This window comes from Xyrauchen texanus, chromosome 43 (genome assembly GCF_025860055.1).
Source record: "Xyrauchen texanus isolate HMW12.3.18 chromosome 43, RBS_HiC_50CHRs, whole genome shotgun sequence".
Taxonomy (NCBI): domain Eukaryota; kingdom Metazoa; phylum Chordata; class Actinopteri; order Cypriniformes; family Catostomidae; genus Xyrauchen; species Xyrauchen texanus.
In genome coordinates, this window is record NC_068318.1 from 26,459,957 (window position 1) to 26,481,014 (window position 21,058).

General features: G+C 37.3%; 2 protein-coding genes across 4 annotated transcripts; one reads left to right on the forward strand and one right to left on the reverse strand.

The window, feature by feature from the left end:
* Positions 1-2,789: 2,789 nt before the first annotated feature.
* On the reverse strand, positions 2,790-11,615 carry LOC127635656 (glucose-6-phosphate exchanger SLC37A4-like). Its single transcript, XM_052115841.1, has 10 exons — positions 11,564-11,615; positions 10,507-11,007; positions 9,005-9,237; positions 7,152-7,404; positions 4,702-4,857; positions 4,430-4,515; positions 4,193-4,306; positions 4,005-4,070; positions 3,752-3,890; positions 2,790-3,612 (listed from the first exon to the last, which is right to left on the reverse strand). Exons 2-10 carry the CDS (start codon positions 10,652-10,654, stop codon positions 3,446-3,448), a joined length of 1,362 nt encoding a protein of 453 aa, XP_051971801.1. The 5' UTR covers positions 10,655-11,007; positions 11,564-11,615; the 3' UTR covers positions 2,790-3,445.
* A 1,155-nt stretch (positions 11,616-12,770) lies between these two features.
* Positions 12,771-20,737, forward strand: LOC127635661 (galactosylgalactosylxylosylprotein 3-beta-glucuronosyltransferase 1-like). 3 transcript variants are annotated; one of them, XR_007969510.1, is made up of 9 exons: positions 12,771-12,966; positions 14,409-14,591; positions 14,680-14,905; positions 15,955-15,993; positions 16,464-16,589; positions 16,993-17,504; positions 17,853-18,149; positions 19,093-19,189; positions 19,328-20,737. XR_007969510.1 is itself a non-coding variant. In XM_052115848.1 (8 exons), the coding sequence occupies exons 5-8, from the start codon at positions 16,478-16,480 to the stop codon at positions 19,412-19,414; spliced, it is 1,008 nt and encodes a 335-aa protein (XP_051971808.1). In that variant the 5' UTR covers positions 12,771-12,966; positions 14,409-14,591; positions 14,680-14,905; positions 15,955-15,993; positions 16,464-16,477; the 3' UTR covers positions 19,415-20,737. The 3 variants fall into 3 exon arrangements, 2 of the variants coding, with proteins under 2 accessions (XP_051971808.1, XP_051971809.1); XM_052115848.1 differs by lacking the exon at positions 19,093-19,189; XM_052115849.1 differs by lacking the exons at positions 12,771-12,966; positions 19,093-19,189 and adding an exon at positions 13,991-14,093.
* Positions 20,738-21,058: the final 321 nt, after the last annotated feature.

Genomic DNA, 21,058 nt, shown 5'->3' on the forward strand with positions numbered 1-21,058 from the left:
TATTTTTTAATTTACAGAGTTCAAAAGGTAGGCTACTGCATGCAACTAATATCATTTATTAATCTCAAGATATATATATATATATATATATATATCTCGAGATTAATAAATTATATTTTATATTAAATTATATTTTATTAATCTCGATTTATTTAGAATAAAGTTTGGGACAAAAATGTTTGTGTTTCTCACTTTGTGCTCATAGTTTTTGATGAAAACATCACATTCAGTCAGGCGGTCACATATGGTCTAGTTGCTTAAATATTTAAACGTATACAAAGCTCAAACCAGATCTGAAATTCCACTGAAATGACTGCCCTCAGTCGGATGCAGTGAAAAGGCAGTAAGTTGACAGTCCAGTAAAATGAAAGACAATAATCTGCATAAAATTGTAAGGAGTAAAAAGTACTATAGTTATTTGAAAATGTAATTAAGTAAAAGTACAAGTATTGTGTTTAAATTGCAGTACCAATGTACAAATCCCAAAAAATAATACTTAAGTATTTTTACTCAAGTACTTTACATCCATGGATATGCAAGATTACATATACATCATGTCATGCTGTTATTTAAAACAAATAATTTGCATTTCTTCTAAAAAACCATAAAAAAAAAAAATAAATAAAATCATATGTGACTAAAGTGTGATCACAAGAATAGTTGAGATATTTTTTGTTTGTTTATTTACCTACACAAAAGAACATAACTCAAGCTTCAAATATATAATATTTAAAATGGCAAAAACTAGTCATAACTTTTGCTGAAACAAGCTGCCAGATGAACTAATGTGCGAGGTTACAGGTCACAGTTTTGAGAGAGAGATGCATAGTAGTTCACGAGAAAAACTTTGGAGGAAGTTGATATGTCCTGCATTGTGACATGCTGTCTAAAACTATTTTATACAGACAGATGCCAATTCTTTCAAATTCCATGACTACACAGTAGTTCATAAGTCACACCAAATGTCCAAATCTTAATATTTCACATACACAAAGAATGCCATATTTAAAAATGTGATATTCACCAACACCTTCAACTGTGTATCCTTAGCTGGGATGCACTAAATGAGCTACTTAAGATTAAATGGACAGCTTCTAGAATCTAGTATTTCACAGTGCCATGCAGTTTAACACCACAGTCAAATGAAAATATTAAAATTCTCGATAAAAGTGTATGCTCAAAATTAAAATAAGCAAGTCAAATACAAATATATATATATATATATATATATGCCTAATATTGTGTAGGTCCCCCTTGTGCCGACCCGCATCTCAGAAAAGCATTCTGAGATGATATTCTTCACACCACAATTGTACAGAAGGGTTATCTGAGTTACCATAGACTTTGTCAGTTCAAACCAGTCTGACCATTCTCTGTTGACCTCTCTCATCAACAAGGCATCTCCATCCACAGAACAGCCGCTCACTGGATGTGTTTTGTTTTTGGCACCATTCGGAGTAAATTCTAGAGACGGTTGTGTGTGAAAATCACAGGAGATCAGCAGTTAGAGAAATACTCAAACCAGCCCATCTGGCACCAACATCCATGCGATTAATCAGCCAATTGTGTGGCAGCAGTGCATAAAAAAATCTAGCGGTGAGGGGAAAAAAATGTTTCAGCGATGCATCGCGATTCATACTCAAACAATTCTGAATCGATTCTCAAAAGAATCAGAATTGATTCAGAGTTCAGTTTAAATCACGGCAGAGCAGTGGCGCACGCCAAAGACTGACGTAGAACAAAGACGCCAGTTAAGTGCACACACTAAAGTCAAGTGCACACACACGACTGTTTGTAGACCAGCTGTATCAAACACATGACCATTTGTGCCCCGAAATTCTTTCACAAACCCACGCACATAGCATTCCTGATAACAAGGCAACATGAAAGACAAGCTCGCACATATTTGCACACAACGGGGGGAACACAGAAGAAAATAATGACGCGGAAGCGGTTTGGGAGATGTTGGTGATGTTTTCAATTAATTATCCCCCATTAATTACATTTCTGAAGCAACAACTGCGCTTTGTAAACCGCTTTACTATCACCTGTGCAGGTGAGGAGAAGCTGACAGCTGCACTCTCATATAAGCGTATAAAAATAAATGAATAGCATGGCATAGATTAATTTTAAATAATAATTCAATTATATTAAATGATTTACAATGCTTAAACAAATTATATTATCAGTTATAATAGAAGTAATACCATTCAGTGTGTTTTGATGAACCAATTTTTTTTTAAATACAAGGTGCTAAAGAAAGAAACTGAAAAACTGAGATATTCTTTTAAACTATAGAACCATTTATTTAATCTTGTGCATGTTCCCTGTTTCATTCACAGCTCAAATTTTGAAGAAACTAAAAAAAAAAAGAAAGAAATGGAACGACAAGATGCAGTTATGCATCGAGAATCGTTTTATAATAGTATCGTTACCCTTTGAATCGTAATTTAATCGAATCGTGAGGCCAGTGAAGATTCCCACCACTAATACAATCATGCAGATACGGGTCAGGAGCATCAGTTAATGATCACATCAAAAAATGTGATCTCCGTGATTTGGACCGTGGCATGATTGTTGGTGCCAGATGGGCTGGTTTGAGTATTTCTGTAACTGCTGATCAGTGGCATGTGGCATGTTCTGGCGGCAGGAGGGGGACCTACACAATATTAGGAAGGTGGTTTTAATGTTGTGGCTGATCGGTATATATATATATATATATATATATATATATATATATATATATATATATATATATATATATATATACACACATACATATACTGCTGGAGAACTACAGTGTTTAAAATAATTCTGTTGTTACGGATAATCAAATTTTAATTAATGTTCACACTGTTACACAGCATAAAGGATACTGCTGAGTACATGAAATTACTAGTCATAACTAGTAACATATTTAATCATTAAATTCCTTGAAGTGGTAAGTGGCATCAGTACAGATTTTTAAAGTGCAAAATGATTGGCAAGTAATCATTTGTAAGTTCTAGAAAAGCGGTTACACAAATAACAAAGAGGCATACCCAACTAGTGGCATGTAAATACAAATGCTAATTAAAACCTCTGTGTTAAAGAAACATTAACATTCATGTGATATAATTTAAGTTATTGCACACAAAAAACTAAACTCTCCAGACCTTGTGCGTAAACATTCCTATTTTATAAAACAGTACAAGCTTTGTTCTTTTGAAAGATGTATTGTTGAGCCATCTCTAGCTGAAATGTCAGTGGACTGTTATTTCTGCGGAAAGAAATGTGCTATAATGTGATACTGAAGGTGATCTTACTGAAGGAGTGCAAGTAAAAATAAGTAACACTGACATTAAAACCATGGAGCCATTCTTTTGGAACAGATGTCCTGATGGTCTCTGATTGGCAGCATGCTGTCACATTTGCAGAGCTCTCTGATAGGTTCATTTTCAGAGGATTAGTCCATCTTTTTAGGTACATGGCCCATTTTAGTGCGCATGTTTCGCACAAAGAAGAAACAAACAGTTATTGCAGCGCAGGAGACCTCTGCTATCCAGAATGCCGTGTCCCAGCTGTAGTGTTTTGCAATGGTGCTGAACGGCAGACCAGCAATAAAAGCACCAACTGAAAAACAAATAAAAATCCACAACCAAACTGTTAGGAAAATATGACAACATGGAAAACTTTAGCAATAAAATGTTTTATACTCGTCTTTCTTCATGTAGATGGATTTTATTCTGAAATAAATTTTCAGAAGACTTACCATTTGCCATCAGAGCTACTATGGCATGGGATGTTCCACAAAAATTGGAGGGGGCACTCTCACTCGCAATCACCCCAAACAAGGCGATTGGTCCGTACGAGGAAAATCCAAATGCAGCACCAAGAATCAAAATCCAAAGCTATAAAACAGAGAGAAAAATCGTTGGACTACATTCAGAATTTAAGCATGACGATCATGGTGATGGCGAAAATCAGTTTAAACATGATTCTAGTAAAAGGTTGGGGAGCTATACCTCCTTCTCTGACACGCCAGTGAGAACTGAAAGTGGATGGAGAGCCAAAACCCACAGCGGTGCTTCCTAAGAAAGAATATATTTGTATTTAATGGAAGAACTTACAGCTAAAACAATCTGGAAAAATATACCCAAAATAGGAATAGGGGCAGGCTCATACTCAAATAAATTCTGAAACTAAAATTCACCTCTGGTGTCTCTGGCGTGATAGTGACCCGAAAGAGGTACATAGACACAGCCATGCCTGCCATCATCATCAGCAGCAGCCCATGACGAGGGCTACCATATATACCCAGCCCTTGCTGTGTACAACATTCCACAAAGAAGTTATTGTGCATTTATTAACATCTTTGCTTCAATACATATCCAATATACAAATGGAAATCAACCTATTAATGGTCTGTTTACATTGCACTTGTACCCACCCTCGCAACAGCCCTGTCAGAAAGATAACCAGCTCCAATGCTGCCAAAGAACCCACCAACTTCCAGTGCACTCATGTATGAACTGCCTGCAGAAAACAAACAAATACATTATCATCCTCACATAGGCCAAACAACACAGACAGTGTTAGAATGGCTGTATTCAGAACAACTTCATTCTGATTTAATCTAAGTTCAAACTTAAGAGTGAAATCAATGGTTCAGAATGAACAAGCAACCAAACACTAAAACTTCAGGTAAAGTAACCAACTCGCCCATCATTGCAGACTGGCCTTTCTCCTGCATGAGAAAGAGTTGACCCCAATCAGTGCAGGCGATTTTCACCCCAAACACAACCAGGTAGCCTGCAGACAGCACCCAAAGGTAGGGAGACAGCAGGAACTCTTTCAAGGTGCTTTCATCATTAGGAACTGGAAAAAGGGGTTGAGTTGAATGACAAGAGCAGCAGCCAGTAGTGAATTATTAACATAACAACATAAAGTGAACTAACAGTGAACCATGACAGTATAAAACAGAGGAATGTTTTTAAATTGTCATTAATGAATTATTTGATCGTCAATTGCTTGAAATAAAATTCACTAAACGGGTAATAAAGGGGTAATGTCATAACTTTTTTTTTATATTTATTTTCCTTGAGGTTCAGTTTTAATGTTAAATGCACAAAAAAAAAAAAAAAATCTGTCAAATTATAGTATTAAATGACCTTTTTACACCCTGTCTCTCTTTCTGAAACGTTCGGGTTTCTGTGCTGACCCCTTTAAGATTTCAATTTACACGCCCACTGTGTTATGATCCCTATTCACATCACACACACACACACACACACACACACACACACACACACACACACACACACACACACACACACACACACACACACACTCGATTAAGATTTTTAATCAAATTAATTACATGGTGTCCCAATTGATCGCATATACAAATATTTGCTGAGAAATCCCCTCATATAACAATAACTCAATATATAATGATTATACATATTTATATCAATATATAATGATTATACATATTTATATCAAAATATATATATAAAAAAGTATTTTTTTTAATAAATTTTTCCTTTATTTGGAAAGCCTTTCTCACCAGGGTTTTTATAATATGTGGTGCAAGTTTCAGTCAGTATCTGGTGTGGCCACTAGCTGCATTAAAGGGTAACTAAACCCTAAACCAACTTTTTTTAGTTAATGATCTGTAAGCATGGGGCTTTATTAGTACTGGTCATTGATTCAAGTAATTTTTTTGACATGTGTGTATAAAGTGTTTTAATTCTACAATATATGGTGTAAAAACGTCTGAGTGCTGCCCTCTTCAGGTTGAACGGTGGCTACTGCAGTTGAATTTTCCTATTGGCTGTTGCGGTACTTCATGACTTAAGCGGTGACAGCTGACGTAAGCAGGTTCCAGCTCACCACGCCAGATTCATGTACATGTCGTCTTGCGACCGTGTGAGGAATAATAATAACATAGAGTCTGACAGCAGCTGTCAATTAATCCGTCACTACGAGTCTCAGGTGCCCCCGCTCAGCCCCGCACTCGGTTCGTTCCCTCTATCCCCGCCGGGGTCTGCCCACTTTTCCTGCATTTTCAAATATTTCTAGTGGGTGGAGTCAGACTCTGAGCAGGTGTTTAGTTACCCTTTAAGTACTGCAGTGCATCTCCTCCTCATGAACTGCACCAGATTTACAGGTTCTTGCTGTGAGATGTTACCCCACTCTTCCACCAATGCACTTGCAAGTTCCCGGACATTTCTGGGGAGGGCCCTAGCCCTCACCCTCCGATCCAACAGGTCCTAGACGTGCTCAATCGGATTGAGATACGAGCAATATGGCTGGTGGCATTGTCATGCTGGAGGGTCAGGTCAGGATGAGCATTCAGGAAGGGTACCACAGGGAGGAGGATGTCTTGTAACGCACAGCGTTGAGATTGCCTGCAATGACAACAAGCTCAGTCCGATGATGCCGTGACACACCGCCCCAGACCATGACAGACCCTCCACCTCCAAATCGATCCCGCTCCAGAGTACCTGCCTCGGTGTAACGCTCATTCCTTCAATGATAAACGTGAGTCCGACCATCATCCCTGGTGAGACAGAACCACTTTTTGCTAGTCCTGTCTGGTCCAGCGAAGGAGGGTTTGCGCCAATTAGGCAATTGTTGTTGCCATCCTATACCTGTCACACAAGTGTGATATTCGGATGTACCGATCCTGTGCAGTTTTACACGTGGTCTGCCACTGCGGGGACGATCAGCTATCCTTCCGGTCTCCCTTTAGCACTGTCTTAGATGTCTCACAGCACGGACATTGCAATTTATTGCCCTGGCCACATCTGCAGTCCTCATGCCTCCATGCAGCATGCCTAAAGCACGTTCATGCAGATGATCACGGATCCTGGGAATTTTGGTGTTTTTCAGAGTGAGTAGAAAGGTCTTTTTAGTGTCTTAAGTTTTTATAACTGTGACCTTAATTGCCTACCATCTGTAAGCTGTTAGTGTCTTAATTCATTTATTGTTTATGGTTCATTGAAAAACATGGAAAACATTGTTTAAACCCTTTACAATAAAGATCTGTAAAGTTATTTTTGATTTTTACAAAATTATCTTTAAAATACAGTGTCTTGAAAAAGTTAATTTGCTTTTGTCAAACAGTGGATTATTAATGTCCAGCCCTGATGACACATGTTTCTTACCTTCCTTCTTTCCTGTGCCATTTTTAGCTCTAGGATCAATGCTGGGAAGCCCAACATCACTGGGCTCATTCTTCACCAGCAGAAGGCAAATGACAGCGATGACCATGCAGATGATTCCAGACATGGACATGATGATTCTCCAGTTATAGTACTGAACAAACACTGTAGTGATGATGGGTCCCAAACTACCTGCCAGGTTCATACTGCAGCACAGGATGGCCCACCATGTCCCAAACTGAGATGGTTCAAACCACTAAAAAAGCCAGAATAAGGTCATTTTAATTAGACTGTGCAATGGACATCTGTCCACAGAATGTCAACATAACTGTATAGAGGGGTGGATTTCACTCCAAAATTAAAATAAATTAATAAAGAAAAAAATAATATATATATATATATATATATATATATATATATATATATATATATATATATATATATATATATATATATATATATATATATAAATCTAGATACATTAATAATTTAAATATTTTTTAGGATTAATTATCGATTATATTATCAAATAAAAAATATATAATTACTGTAATGCAAAAATATATATTCTTTAAATAGTAAATTAACTTTAATTTATGCTCATTTAAATAAAATCATTATTTTACAGTAATGACAATTTAATTAGAATCAAAATGATGAGAATAATGGGAAATACAAAAAAAAAAAAAAAACTCAAAAAGTAAAAGTTCAGGATGTACAAATATGCTTATTTTCCATGAAAATAATGTCAGAAAATGCAAAAAAAATTGTTGGACTTTAAAAAGGCTTAATTTTCTATAAATAAATCATTTTAATAAATAATAGTCTTTATATAATATATAAATTATTTAATTTTATATAAAATATAAATTATAATTTGTGAGTTTAAATTTCTTAAACTACTGTGACTGCATGGCTATTTGTGTGTGCATGTTAGACTATGCTTGCAAAGAATGGTATTTTCTGTGAAACACAAAACCACACGACTGTGTGCATACCAAAGACTATTTATGCTCTCTTTTCAAATGATACTAGTGATCCTGGATATTTCAAATCAGAATCAACGTTAATTCAAAAGCATGCTGGATATGGAGTGGTAGAGGCGTAGTGGGCTAAAGCACTAAACTGTTAAGTAGAAGGTTGCTGGTTCGATCCCCACAGCCGCAACCACCATTGTGTCCTTGAGCAAGGCACTTAACTCCAGGTTGCTCCGGGGGGATTGTCCCTGTGATATGCAAGTCGCTTTGGATAAAAGCGTCTGCCAAATGCATCAATGTAAATGTATATATATATATGTGATGATCACCCTCTTAAATGTATGCCATTTAATTCCATGACATAAATTGTTTTGGGAAACGACAAGTGCTCCCAGGCTGGTCTGGAATAGATAACTGCTGATGGCTTCTTTAATTAAATCAGAGTAAAGATCCCATCTTGACTCCACTGGCATGTGGCCGGTATTGAACTGATGAGTCTCGAATACACACTGGTGCCCATTGCCAAGCAGTATGAGGTCAGAATTTTGAATTCCTAACTATTTCCGGCAAAGTGCACACTGACTAGATTGAAAGCTAAACCTAACCCTTACCCTCATCTTGTTTTAAACTCATTATTTATTTATTTTTGTTAAACACAAGAGGGGAAATTTGATGAATCCTGACGTTGCTCTTTTTTTTCTATGCATTGAAAGCGAAGACTGATTGAGGCAGTCGTGTCCCTAACCTTCTGCCTAACATCTCTTTTTGTATTACACTGAAGAAAGAAATATGGTTTGGAACAACATGAGGGTGAGTAAAGGATTATATAATTTTTTTATTTTGGCTGAACTATCCATTGAAAGGTTGATAAAGAGTCACCTTCCGAAGCACTTTTCCACATGGTGGCCAGCCGAAACCCTGACCAAACCCATTCACGAACCAAAGCACGGTAAACATCATGACAGTAGTCGACCAGGAAAAGAAGATATTTATGATGCCCACGATGAAAAGCCCAATGGAGAAGAGCCAGCGAGCACTGATTTGATCCGAAAGCACTCCGCTGATAAACTTACTGATAGCGTAGGCCAGAGTCTGACTGCTGATTATCAGACCTGCATCACAGGAAAAAACAAGTTGGAAAGGACTTTCGCTATTCTGGGTACTTGATGGCTTTCCTAAATAATGTGACCTGGCAGAGTAAGAAAGATATTTAAGCTGAAGTGTGACATTTTAACAACTATAGGTAACTTAAAAGGGATCATTCCCCAAAAATGAAAATTCTCTTATAATTTGTCATACCAGATGTGACTTTCTTTCTAGCGCAGAACACAAAGATTTTTAGAAGAATATCTCAGCTCTGTAGGGAATATGTCAAGTCAATGGTGATCAAAACTTTGAAGCTCCAAAAAGCACATAAATGCAATCTATAAGACTCCAGTGGTTTAATCCATGTTTTCTGAAAAGATCCAATCAGTTTTGGGTGAAAACAAATCAAAATATTTCTCCTGTTTAGGGATGTGCGAGACTAGTCAAATAAATGGTACTGATGCTGCTAGCTGACACTGAAATTACTAGTCGGTTAATATTTTTCCCCATTAATCGGTTCAACATTTTTACACATTTATGTTTGGCTTATATATATATATATATATATATATATATATATATATATTTTTTTTTTTTTACAAAAGGATGCACTAAATTACTCTCATGTTAATGATACATTTTAAATACTGTATAATTAATAATAAAATTAATAATATTATAAAAAAACATGATATCTGGAGCAGATGCATATGAAGTTTTATTTAAACTCAGGAAGAATTGGGAGTCATATTAATTACTTTTATGCTGCCTTTATGTGCTTTTTGGAGCTTCGAAGTATTGGTCACAATTCATTTGTGTGGAATAATGGAGCTGAGATATTCTTCTAAAAATCTTTGTGTTCGGCAGAAGAAAGAAAGACATACATATCTGGGATGGCATGAGGGTGAATAAATGATGAGATAATTGTTTTTTTGGGGGGAAAATATTCCTTTAACTGAGGGTTGCTTTCCCTCCAAAATATGTATTATTTTTTGCACTATCAAAAAATACATTTGTTTATTTTGTGCATCCCAACAAGCCAACACTGGCAAAAACAACTGTTTGTGATTGGAGTAGGAAGTACTGTATCTTTTTTTTTTTTTGGAAGTACTGTATCTGTTCGTCCAACCAATAACAGAAGGGAAGTGTTTTGCAAATCTATTTGGTGACACTAGTGGCAGTAAAATTACACACATACACTTTACAGAAGCAATTCTGTGTTACAGTACAAAATGCTAAATCTGAAAATCCAATCCAAAACCTTTCCTGAATAGCCAGAAGACATACACACTCACCAAGCTCTTCTTTATCCAGGTCAATTTCACCCATGACTGATGGCATCAGAAAGGAGAAAGTCTTCCGGTTGAAGTAATACAGCATGTATCCCACAAACATTGAGATGAATATAACGGTGCGATAATATCCATAACCAGTTGCTCCCATGATTGCACCAATGAGATGACGAATAAATATATTTAAAAATAATAATAATAAAATGAAAGAAAACTGAGCAGAAAAGAAATCCAAGATCCAACAGCCAGTGACACAGACACTTGTGATTTTTAAAATGCTGAAAGTAGATCCAATAGTCTGGAAAACTTTCAGCTCTAATAACCAACCTTCTCCCAATTAAACATTACAAACTCAATCTTTTCAAATATGATCCAAAGATCTGATTAATTTCATCAGCCTTCTAAGATAGGATCCACATCTTCTTAGCTCCACTCCAGGTGCCTTCATTCTGTCTGTGCATGGGTGGTAAGCAGCCTCTCTCCATTCAGCATTCACTGCTGTACCTGCAAAACGTCTCAAATTTAGTTTACTTCGCTCTCAATGCAAGCAGCAGCAGTAGTGCTATGAAGTGGGCCTGGATCTAAATGCATCTGAGCTATGACTCTTGCAACACTGCCAATACACACGATAAAAATAACATAACTAAATTACAGGTGGGCACATAAATGAAGCTATGCAATAAGTAACGTGTGAATACAAGAGATGTTTTTGGCAGGCGGCTACTATTGGTGTTGGTACACCTGCCCCTGAATCATCCTGCGCTTTTTATGACTGTGAAAATGCAATATGGCCTTGAATGCGCAAGCAAGCGCTTAAGTGCCAGCACGCGCAAAGCACGCAATTATAAACACGCAACATAAAATACACGTTGATGACGTCACAGCATCAAAATCAACCATTGCAACATTAACACTGATTCTGACCTCTAAAACAAACATCCTTCGTGCAATAAAACCTTAAAATCGCGTATACATTAGATAAATCGCGACATGTATTTTGTTTACAAAGTTTGACGTTAGTTTACGGTTTCGAATGTAAGAATTTAGGAATAAAATGTACCTCAATCAGTCCGGGCTCGTTCAGAATTCACGCCGTTGCAGGAACTCCTTCCCTAATCTGTTGTTCTATTGGATGTAAAGCTGTCATTCATAGAGTAGTGGGCGGGCTTTAGATACCTTTGCTGTCACGGGAAGGGGCGGGGTGTACAGAACAGTCCTCTGCTGCATATTTACATTGTATAAACTACAGCTTTTACAATAATTAAAGTTTTTATTTAAACTGCAGTTCTGGAGTTGTTTTATAGATACAAATATATCAAAGTAACAGAAGTAAGTGGTATAATTGCTGAATTATTTTGAAAAAAATATAAATAAAATACATATGATAATAATAATAATAATAATAATAATAATAAACAATTGGTAAGTACTGTGGGTTTGAATTATTATTATGTGTTTTTTCATTTTTTTTAAATGAAAAATGTCATATTAATTAAGTTTAATTAATTTTATAAGGTGGCTAGGATTTGTCCCAACCCCCTTCTGGAGTAACTACGCCCTTTCTGGAGTTACTCCACCCTCTTTTGGAGCTCAACCAATCGAAGATTTAGCCAACCACAAGAAGGCGCTAGTAGACAGCACTTGTGCAGGTTACGTTTTGCTAAATTTTGCCTTGAGACAATAGTAAGTACAGTATATGTAATATATCTTGTTAATATTGAATTCCTGCGGATGTATTTATTTTTCCCTTATACATTATGTATATGTCACTTTCTGTGGCCATGGCCATACAGTGACATGAACAGACAGCATGAATAGCAGTAACAAACCTCACAGAGCTTTTTATTGCAATACAAAACAAATAGAAGGGACAAAAGTGTCCATGAGATATGAAATAAAAGGGTTGTGATGTCCTCAGAGATTTAGAGAATATGCTATTTTAACAATCCAAATCCTTAACCATGTGGCATCCTTCCCCAATTCACATCTCTTCATGTGCAGCTGCCAATACTGTACACATGAATAGCTCAAGTTTAAGAGGTTAGCTTCCCTATTAAACAAACAGCAGCTTCCCGTAGCCGTGCAGTTTAGATTTGTATTAGTCATAGTTAAGATTCAAATATTGACTTCACATTTTAGCTCTCCCATTAAGTATTATGCTTGAGCGAGAGAGAGAGAGAGAGAGAGAGAGAGAGAGAGAGAGAGAGAGAGAGGAGCAGGGCTTCAGTCTGTATTTAAATTAGATTTTGAGTGTTAGAGTGTAGGTGTCTCCCAGCCTGTCTTGTTTTCTTAATTCAACTGTAAATTACACGCTATATTGATGCAAGTTTTAGATTAGAAGATGTTATAAATGCTGTTATTTTGTGCTATTGAAAAGCTATTGCAGGAGCAAGAGAGCAGAAAAGAGAGACGAGAGAGCGACTCTTTACGGAGTGTGACCCGGCACACTTGGAAGGCATTCAGGTAAAATAATCTCTTCCCTAATAATCACTTCTTACCATCAATCAGTAGGATGAATCATTATTATTTCAACTCGGACTCTTTTCAGTTTTGAAACAGAATTTCAGAGACAATCACAATGTAATGTACTGTTAGTGTTGAATTGAAACATTTTACAAGCCCCTTAAATAAGAAAGTTTAAAGGAATATTTCACCCAAAAATTACTATTCTGTCATAATTTACTCATGCTAATGTCAATCTGTGGAAAACAAAGGGAGATGTAAGACGGACCAGCGCAGTGCCTATTTATTTACATTGCATCTTTTTTCCATACAATGAAAGTGAATGGTGACAGAGGCTGTCAATCCTTACAATTCAGCCTAACATCTCATTTTGCATTCCACAGAAGAATTAAAGACAAATGTGTTTGGAATGAAATGAGGGTGAATAAATGACTACATAATTTTCATATTTGGGGGGATCTACCACTTTAAGGTTGAACCGTGTCACTGTTTTTTTATGATGGGTTTTGTTGTTGCAGCTCAGAAACTGTGACTAATGTGGCACATGGACGTGACATACAGAATGATCTGTCTGCTTTGCTCGGTTGTTGCAGGCTGAATGCATTGATTAGGACATTTAGAGGGTATTTTAAACTGAGCAGTGACATAAGGGAGGGCATCAATACATATTGAATACTCCCCCAAGAGCTCGCAGCAACAAAACAACTGTTCCATGAATTAAAGTACTACTTTAATGGCATTTAATGACCTGATTGAATGATTTAAATACAGAAAAACTTTAATTCACTTAAAACTAGAGAATGAACTTTGCAACTCAGAAGTCATGCAGAACAGTTTCAGCATCAGTGTGGAGAAACATTTTGAGCAGAATGGAGTTAAGATGGAATTAATTTCACATTTAAACAATACACACAGATATGTGAGGGAGAGAGATACTGTATATATATATATATATATAGGGATGAAGAGAGAGAGACCAGAGGAGAGGAGCAGTGTCAGAGAGACCCGTCTGTCACTCATACCAGCAATCTGCCACCAGATTTGTTCCTCTGTTGCCATAGCAACAGTTATTATCCATACTTTCAGATTGTGGCGTTGGTATTCAGGAAACGGTGCTATTTGTACCTGTAATGTCTTTTTAGACAATGGCTAACAAATGATCTTCGATCTCTAATGTCTAATTTCACTGTCTGATCTCAATTTCAGACTGATTTTACTGTCTGATCTCCATTTGAGTCTGATTTTACTGTCTGATCTTCACATCAGTCTGATTTCAATCTGATCTCTATTGGAGTCTGATTTTACTTATTGACATTCATTTCAGACTGATTACTGTCTGATCTCCTTTTCAAACTAATTTTACTGTTTGATCTCCACTGGAGTCTGTTTTCAATGTCGGATTTAGCTGTCTCATTTTGATCTGTCTCCTCTCTTAAACCCAGCTACTCCACAGTGGACCAGACCGTCTTTCCATGGCAGCTTCACTCGTGGGCTGTGATCTGGTTTGTTAATTAAACAGAGAAACATTCTCTGATGGTCAAGAAGAAAATACACACTTCACCGCATCTCAGAACCTCAAAACAATCTCAGAACCCTCATGGATAAGACAAAGTTTCATCCTTAAGGTAATATTTATTATTCCTCATGTTTAGAGAATTTCAGTTGGTGTCGTTTTTTATGAGTGCCTTTGTATCTGCTGCCATCTCCCATCAGCGTCCACAATTGCAGTCTTTGTTGTCTGAATGAGAGGACGCATTCTTCCAGAGGGATGACCTCTTCTCTCCCCGCTAGTCCTGGCACTGCTCACACCAGCCCAGCAGCCATCTCTCTCGCCTGCTCTCATTGTCCTTCCTCTCTCAAAGGCCATCAGCAGGACATCTGACTGACATATAGCATGTGTATATGGTTGTGTCAAGGCAACGAGAAATAGATTGAGCATGTAAGTAACTGGCTTTTACATCAAACAGTTTTTTCTTTAAATATGTCTAGAGCAGGTGCTGATGTGATCAGATGACCATCTTAAATGAGAGATTGTTGAAACCAATAAAATATGGGAAGTACAGATGCCAAGTAGTTTTATGCTGTTTTTAGTTGTGCTGAATACATAGAGCTTCAGTTTTTTATGACAGCTAATTTTAGCGAAAAAGCACACACAACAATCCGAGACAGATGTAACTGTGAAAACTGAGGAGTGCTGCTATCATGTCATTGGTTGTTAAGATGTTTGTGTGTTTATAATATTCTAGATTATGTGTGAATATAAAAGCATGTGGTTAGAATACTTAACATATGTTAATAAAAAATGTATGTGTCATGATGCAATATTTCTAACTTCAAACATATGCAGCTGAAATGCATAAGCATTCAAAATCCTGTTTATGGTTTGGTGCATTAATTGAACTCTACATGTAGAACTGAATCCCTGGTGACGCTCATTATTTTGTGACTTCAGCTGTGGTACACAATGGATTGACCCAAATATAACACTCATATTAAAAACAGCGAGGGAATATGTGTGTGTGTGTGTGTGTGTGTGTTTATGTCTGGATTTCCAGAGTTGCCAAAGCAGAATTCTGTTCTAAAGCAAAATTCTGTCTTTTCCTTGATTTAGTACCAGCTTTGTTATCTTTAATGCCCTGAAATCCTCACAGACTCTCATGGACTGAATGGCCTGCTAAACCAGAGAAAATATGCAGCTCTAGAGTTTGTTCAGTGGCAAAGACAAAACGTATCTGTTAATTATGTGCACGTTGATTAATTTATTTGATTTATCATAAGTGGGGAAAGCTATCAATTAGTTCATCCATTAACATATTTTTCATTTTTTATTAGATTTTTTGTTTGTTGGTTTATTAATTTGTTTGCTTGCTTGCTTTTTTTTGGCCTAATTCATAAAATAAACATATTTACTTGAAATTTTACACCAAATGTTTACTGTACATGAAATGTGAAAGTGATTTTCTTCTGTCAATTATTGTCATTTTGCAGATCCCAATGGACTCACCCAGACGTTGACCTTTGACACAGGTAAGCTCATTGTATCATGCCCACAAATGAGAGAAACTCAGTATCTGATAAAGTCATGTTATCATAGTATAACCACAGTCCAAATAATTAAGAATGACCCATTGAAAAACCCATATTGATCAACTATTAATTTGAATATTAGACGGGACGTTTCCCCCTCAGTGTCTATGGTGAATATAGCCCAGCTTGTTAGAGACACATGAACACACTCAACATATCTTTGGAGCTCTGACATTGTGAGGAAGCAGTAGCAGTTTTTCGTCTCTTTAATATTTAATTGAATGCAACAGAAGCAAAATCGAGAGCTTTAAACTTTTGCTGACCTATTTTCTGGGGGAAAAAATAGCATCCAAGTATCTATTTTTTCAGCAGCTTTTGAAGTAGCAAGAACTTGACGTAGCTCAGCGTTTGAATGTTATAAATCACTATGACGTATGTTAGAGAGAATAATGTGAAGTTTGTTTCCACAGATCAGAAAGAGGAAATGCCGAAGAGAAGAGACATCCTGGCACTCGTATTGATCGTGTTACCCTGGACTTTGCTCATCTCAATTTGGCATCAACGTTCTGGCAACCCTTTGCTTCCAGTTCAGAGAGGTAAATACGAAGCTGACTCTTACCTTCGAATATAGAATGCTTAACTAATATCAACATGAAATCAAAACTGACCCAACATTTGTTTCTAGTCTTATTGTGCACAATACAATAGTGCAGGCTATTGGTAATGTTATCTGGTAGCCAGATAGCAATCTAGTTTTAGGGTACTGTTATGGGCATAAAGCTCTTCCCAAAACAATGGTTCCCAATTGTTAACTTAGTAATTTAATGAGGATAGATAGATAGATAGATAGATAGATAGATAGATAGATAGATAGATAGATAGATAGATAGATAGATAGATAGATAGATAGATAGATAGATAGATAGATAGATAGATAGAAAGAAAGAAAGAAATATAGAAAGATAGATCGATACAACAGATTGTCTCTTTTTGTGATAGGTGACAGGTCAGGGGTCAGCAGATGTCACAGAAGAGGCTTTAGACTCCAAGAATCCTGCATCACTGAGAACACACAAATCACGGAGGTCACCCGAACAAAGTACATCTACAGCCGACTCCCGCCTTGGTCTGACACACTGCCCACTCTTCACGTGATAACTCCAACCTACAGCAGGCCAGTCCAGAAGGCAGAGTTGACCCGCCTAGCTAATACCTTCCTACACGTCCCCAACCTTCACTGGTTGGTGGTAGAGGACTCTGCTGGGAAAACACTGCTTGTGTCCAGACTGCTGGAGAACACAGGTTTGAATTACACACACTTGAACATTGAGACTCCTAAAAACCTCAAGGTGCGAACGAATCCCAGAGATTCACGGATCCCACGCGGCACTATGCAGAGGAACCTCGCTCTCCGCTGGCTGAGGAGAAACATCAACCCCATCTCTGGTCATAAAGGAATCGTCTATTTTGCAGATGATGACAATACCTACAGCCTGGAGTTGTTTGAAGAGGTAAGACAGGAACAAATTTGGTCCTCATCAACCCAAAATGGGTTGCAGGGAAAAACAGTGCTTAATGCAAATACTAAAATGTAACTAACTATATAATCATTCAGTAGTTCAGTTGGCAAAATAAGCTTTTAAAAGTGAGGAGAAAACACAACATCAAAAGCACTGCGTTCAGCGTTTCAAACTTTGCCAAGCTTAAAGATGGTTAACCAAAAACATACAGTTAATTGTTTAAACAAATTTATTATTATTTTTTAAATGTGTCAAGGGTTGAAGCAAACCTAGTTGAGAACTACTAATCTTGTCCTGAGGTCTTTTCATCTGACCCATTTCCTCTTCAATGTTCTGCAGATGCGTTGGACTCGCAGAGCATCTGTCTGGCCAGTCGCCTTTGTCGGAGGGCTTCGTTTTGAATCGCCAAAAATCAACTCTTTTGGCAAAGTGTTCGGCTGGAGGACGGTGTTTGACCCTCATCGACCATTTGCCATCGACATGGCAGGGTTTGCTGTGAATCTCCAGCTCATCCTCAGTAAACCTCAGGCCTACTTTAAACTCCGGGGGGTAAAGGGAGGATACCAGGAGAGCAGTCTATTACAGGATCTGGTCACTCTTAGTGACCTGGAACCCAAAGCTGCCAACTGCACAAAGGTGAGTCCATGACATCTCTCAAAAAGTCATAATTTATTCACATTTAAGCCCTAAGTATACTTCGGTTTTCATATGAACACTTAGCGTATGCATTCAGCTGAATGGCAGTCTGTCAAAGTATGCTAAATTTGCGCTCATACGCAGGTGGTTGACGCATGTGCGCTACAAATTCAATGAGATACTAGACTATTTCTCTTCAAGATTTTAAACCCATAAAGATTACTTTATATTCCGTCAGCCTCGAGTTATTTAAATGCTGGTATCTCCTGACCCCCTTACACATGCGCTCTTGGCATGCACATCCACTGTTGTAGCTTCCACCTTCATTTTGTGTTGTTTACTGGCGATTACATCTGCGCTACTTTGTGACAGCAACAGCTCAACTGTGAGTGTTGCCACCTTGTGGACCCACTAATTAGTGCAAATAAGTATAGGCGTATATACACACTGTGCGTTCAGAGTACACATGGTTAAAAAAATCTGGCTGCATGCATTACGTGCTCTGTCTGACCAATGTATACTTTAGGCTTAACTCATGTCATTTCAAACCGGTCCCTGCAGGAAATAAAGTTTAAGGTAGGGGAGCTATGTTTTGGAACATAGGCGCTGGTCCAATCTGGTCATGAGCTGGTTCAAGCTGGTATTAAACTTGTCCAAGCTGTTCTTGTGCTGGCCCAAGGTGGTTTGTAAAAATCAGCTTGACCACCTTGAGCTGGTATGACCAGCTGATAGCTGGTCCAAGATGGTCTCCCAGCTTGAACCAGCTAAAGACCGGCTTGAACCACCTAATGATATGCTTGTACCAGCTAGAAACTAGCTACCTTGTTTCAAAACACAGCTACCAGCTGGATTTTCCAGCAGGCCGTATGAGTTTCATTCTTCCAAGGCAAAAGGAGATGTTAGGCTGTATGTTTATTTAAGTCACCATTCATTTTCATTGCAGATTTTTTCCATGCATTGAAAGTGAATGGTGACTGAGGCATTCTGCTTAACATCTTCCACAAAAAGAAGAAAGTCATACAGGTTTAAACAACATGAGGGTGAGTAAATGTTGATAGAATTTTCATTGTCAGTTGAATTATCTCCAAGAACACTAGACGTGACAGGAATTATTGTAACTTGGAAACGAAGATGTTGTTATACATAATGATGAAAAAAGAGTGTCATTTTATTTTCAGGTCCTGGTCTGGCACACCCGAACGGAAAGACCTGTGCTTGTGAATGAAGGAAAAAAGGGATTTACAGATGTTAGCATGGAAGTATGATGAACTGCAACCATGCTATATTTTATTCAAATTTTTTTCACAGTATTGCAAGTTGGATAATGCTGGAGTTCTCTGGCAAAACTAAAATGTCATTGTTCACTGCGCTTTCACCTCATCTGAGACACACTGGAGTTTTCAAATAACACAAAACAAAGAGCAATTCTCCATTTTCCTCTGAGGCACAACAAACAAAAAACCTCTGCATCCTTTAAAAGGATTAAAATGAAATTAAAAAGCTCTGAGTGAAATGGTGTCATTCTGCACAATATGTTTATATTTTATTCCAGATAAATGCTCTGGAAAGCTTTTGCTCTAATAGCTTTACAATGCTATTGTAAAAGGGTCAATTTACTGGTTTGAATGTGAGTTCAAGATGAAAATATTTATTTCACAAGCCAGGTCTTAATGTTTTGTCTTACTATTGAAAGAAAGCATAAAATGTGCTCATGCAAAACTTACTACCATTATGCCAGAGCGTTGCTATATGGTTGCAAACATGTTCTGAGTGGTTGTAAGCACATTGCTATGCAGTTTCTACATTGTTCTGAGTGGTTGCTTACCAGCTCAAGTCAAAGGAGCCCACTCATTAGCTCTCAATGATAATCTACTCCCTACATTTGACTCAAGTCCTTCCTTCAATGTAAGTTTCTGGATTTTGTTTTTCACCAGTTTAATCATCCAAGGGAAAACAGTCAGTCCGATCACTTAGAATAGTAAAAGCACACCTATCCTCAATAAGCTGTATGGCTTGAGGTATCATGAATGTCCATAGCACAAACAGTGAGTGATGAGTTAAGGCCAAAGCTTAATACTTGGGATTAGAGCAAACCCCTAACCTTAAGTTTGAGCAAAAATTATTTTAATGCTTGCCTTTGCAAGCACCACAAATTAAAACCAGTTTCAATTAGATATAAATAAACTTTCAGAGTTTAGAGAAGGCAATATAATGCTGGAATCTCCAGTCAATTTACTGTGAAACAACTGTGCGCCAGTGGAATTTATTGGGAGGAAAAAAATAGATTAATAATTTGACTTGCTCTGTTGTATTTGAGAGTCTTAATTGAGTAATGTTTGTACATTTGCCTGATTGGCCAGTGCAGATTAAGCTTTTATATGCAAAGTAAACATAAAGGGACTCACACACACACACACACACACACACACCGATGGTCTACCAAAAAAAACTAAGCGATTAGATTCGAATTATGACACTAGAAATGTCCTCGTACACCTTGTAATTATCAGTTTGTAACCTAAAAATGAAGTCCTTGTAAACCACTCAAACCAGCATCCCAGTAATGTCCAATGTTCTGTCTATTAATAAAGACTACACCTTTTCTCCAGTCCTGGACACATAATTATTCATTAAACATGATTTCAGACCAGATTTAAGCATTCAAATCTAGACAAAGTGGAGACCCATGGTAATACCATGTTTTTTTTAGAAATGTACCACGGTAATACAATGTTTAACATGGTACATATCTAAAAAAACATTGTATTACTATTTGTATTACCATGAAGTGGTTTGGGAAATCTATGATGTGCTTTCGGAACATGTGTTGAAATGCGCATACACACCCAGTCCCCCTTTTCGAAGTCAGGGACGTGAGCTCCACGTTTAGAGTTAGTGTATATTAAAAT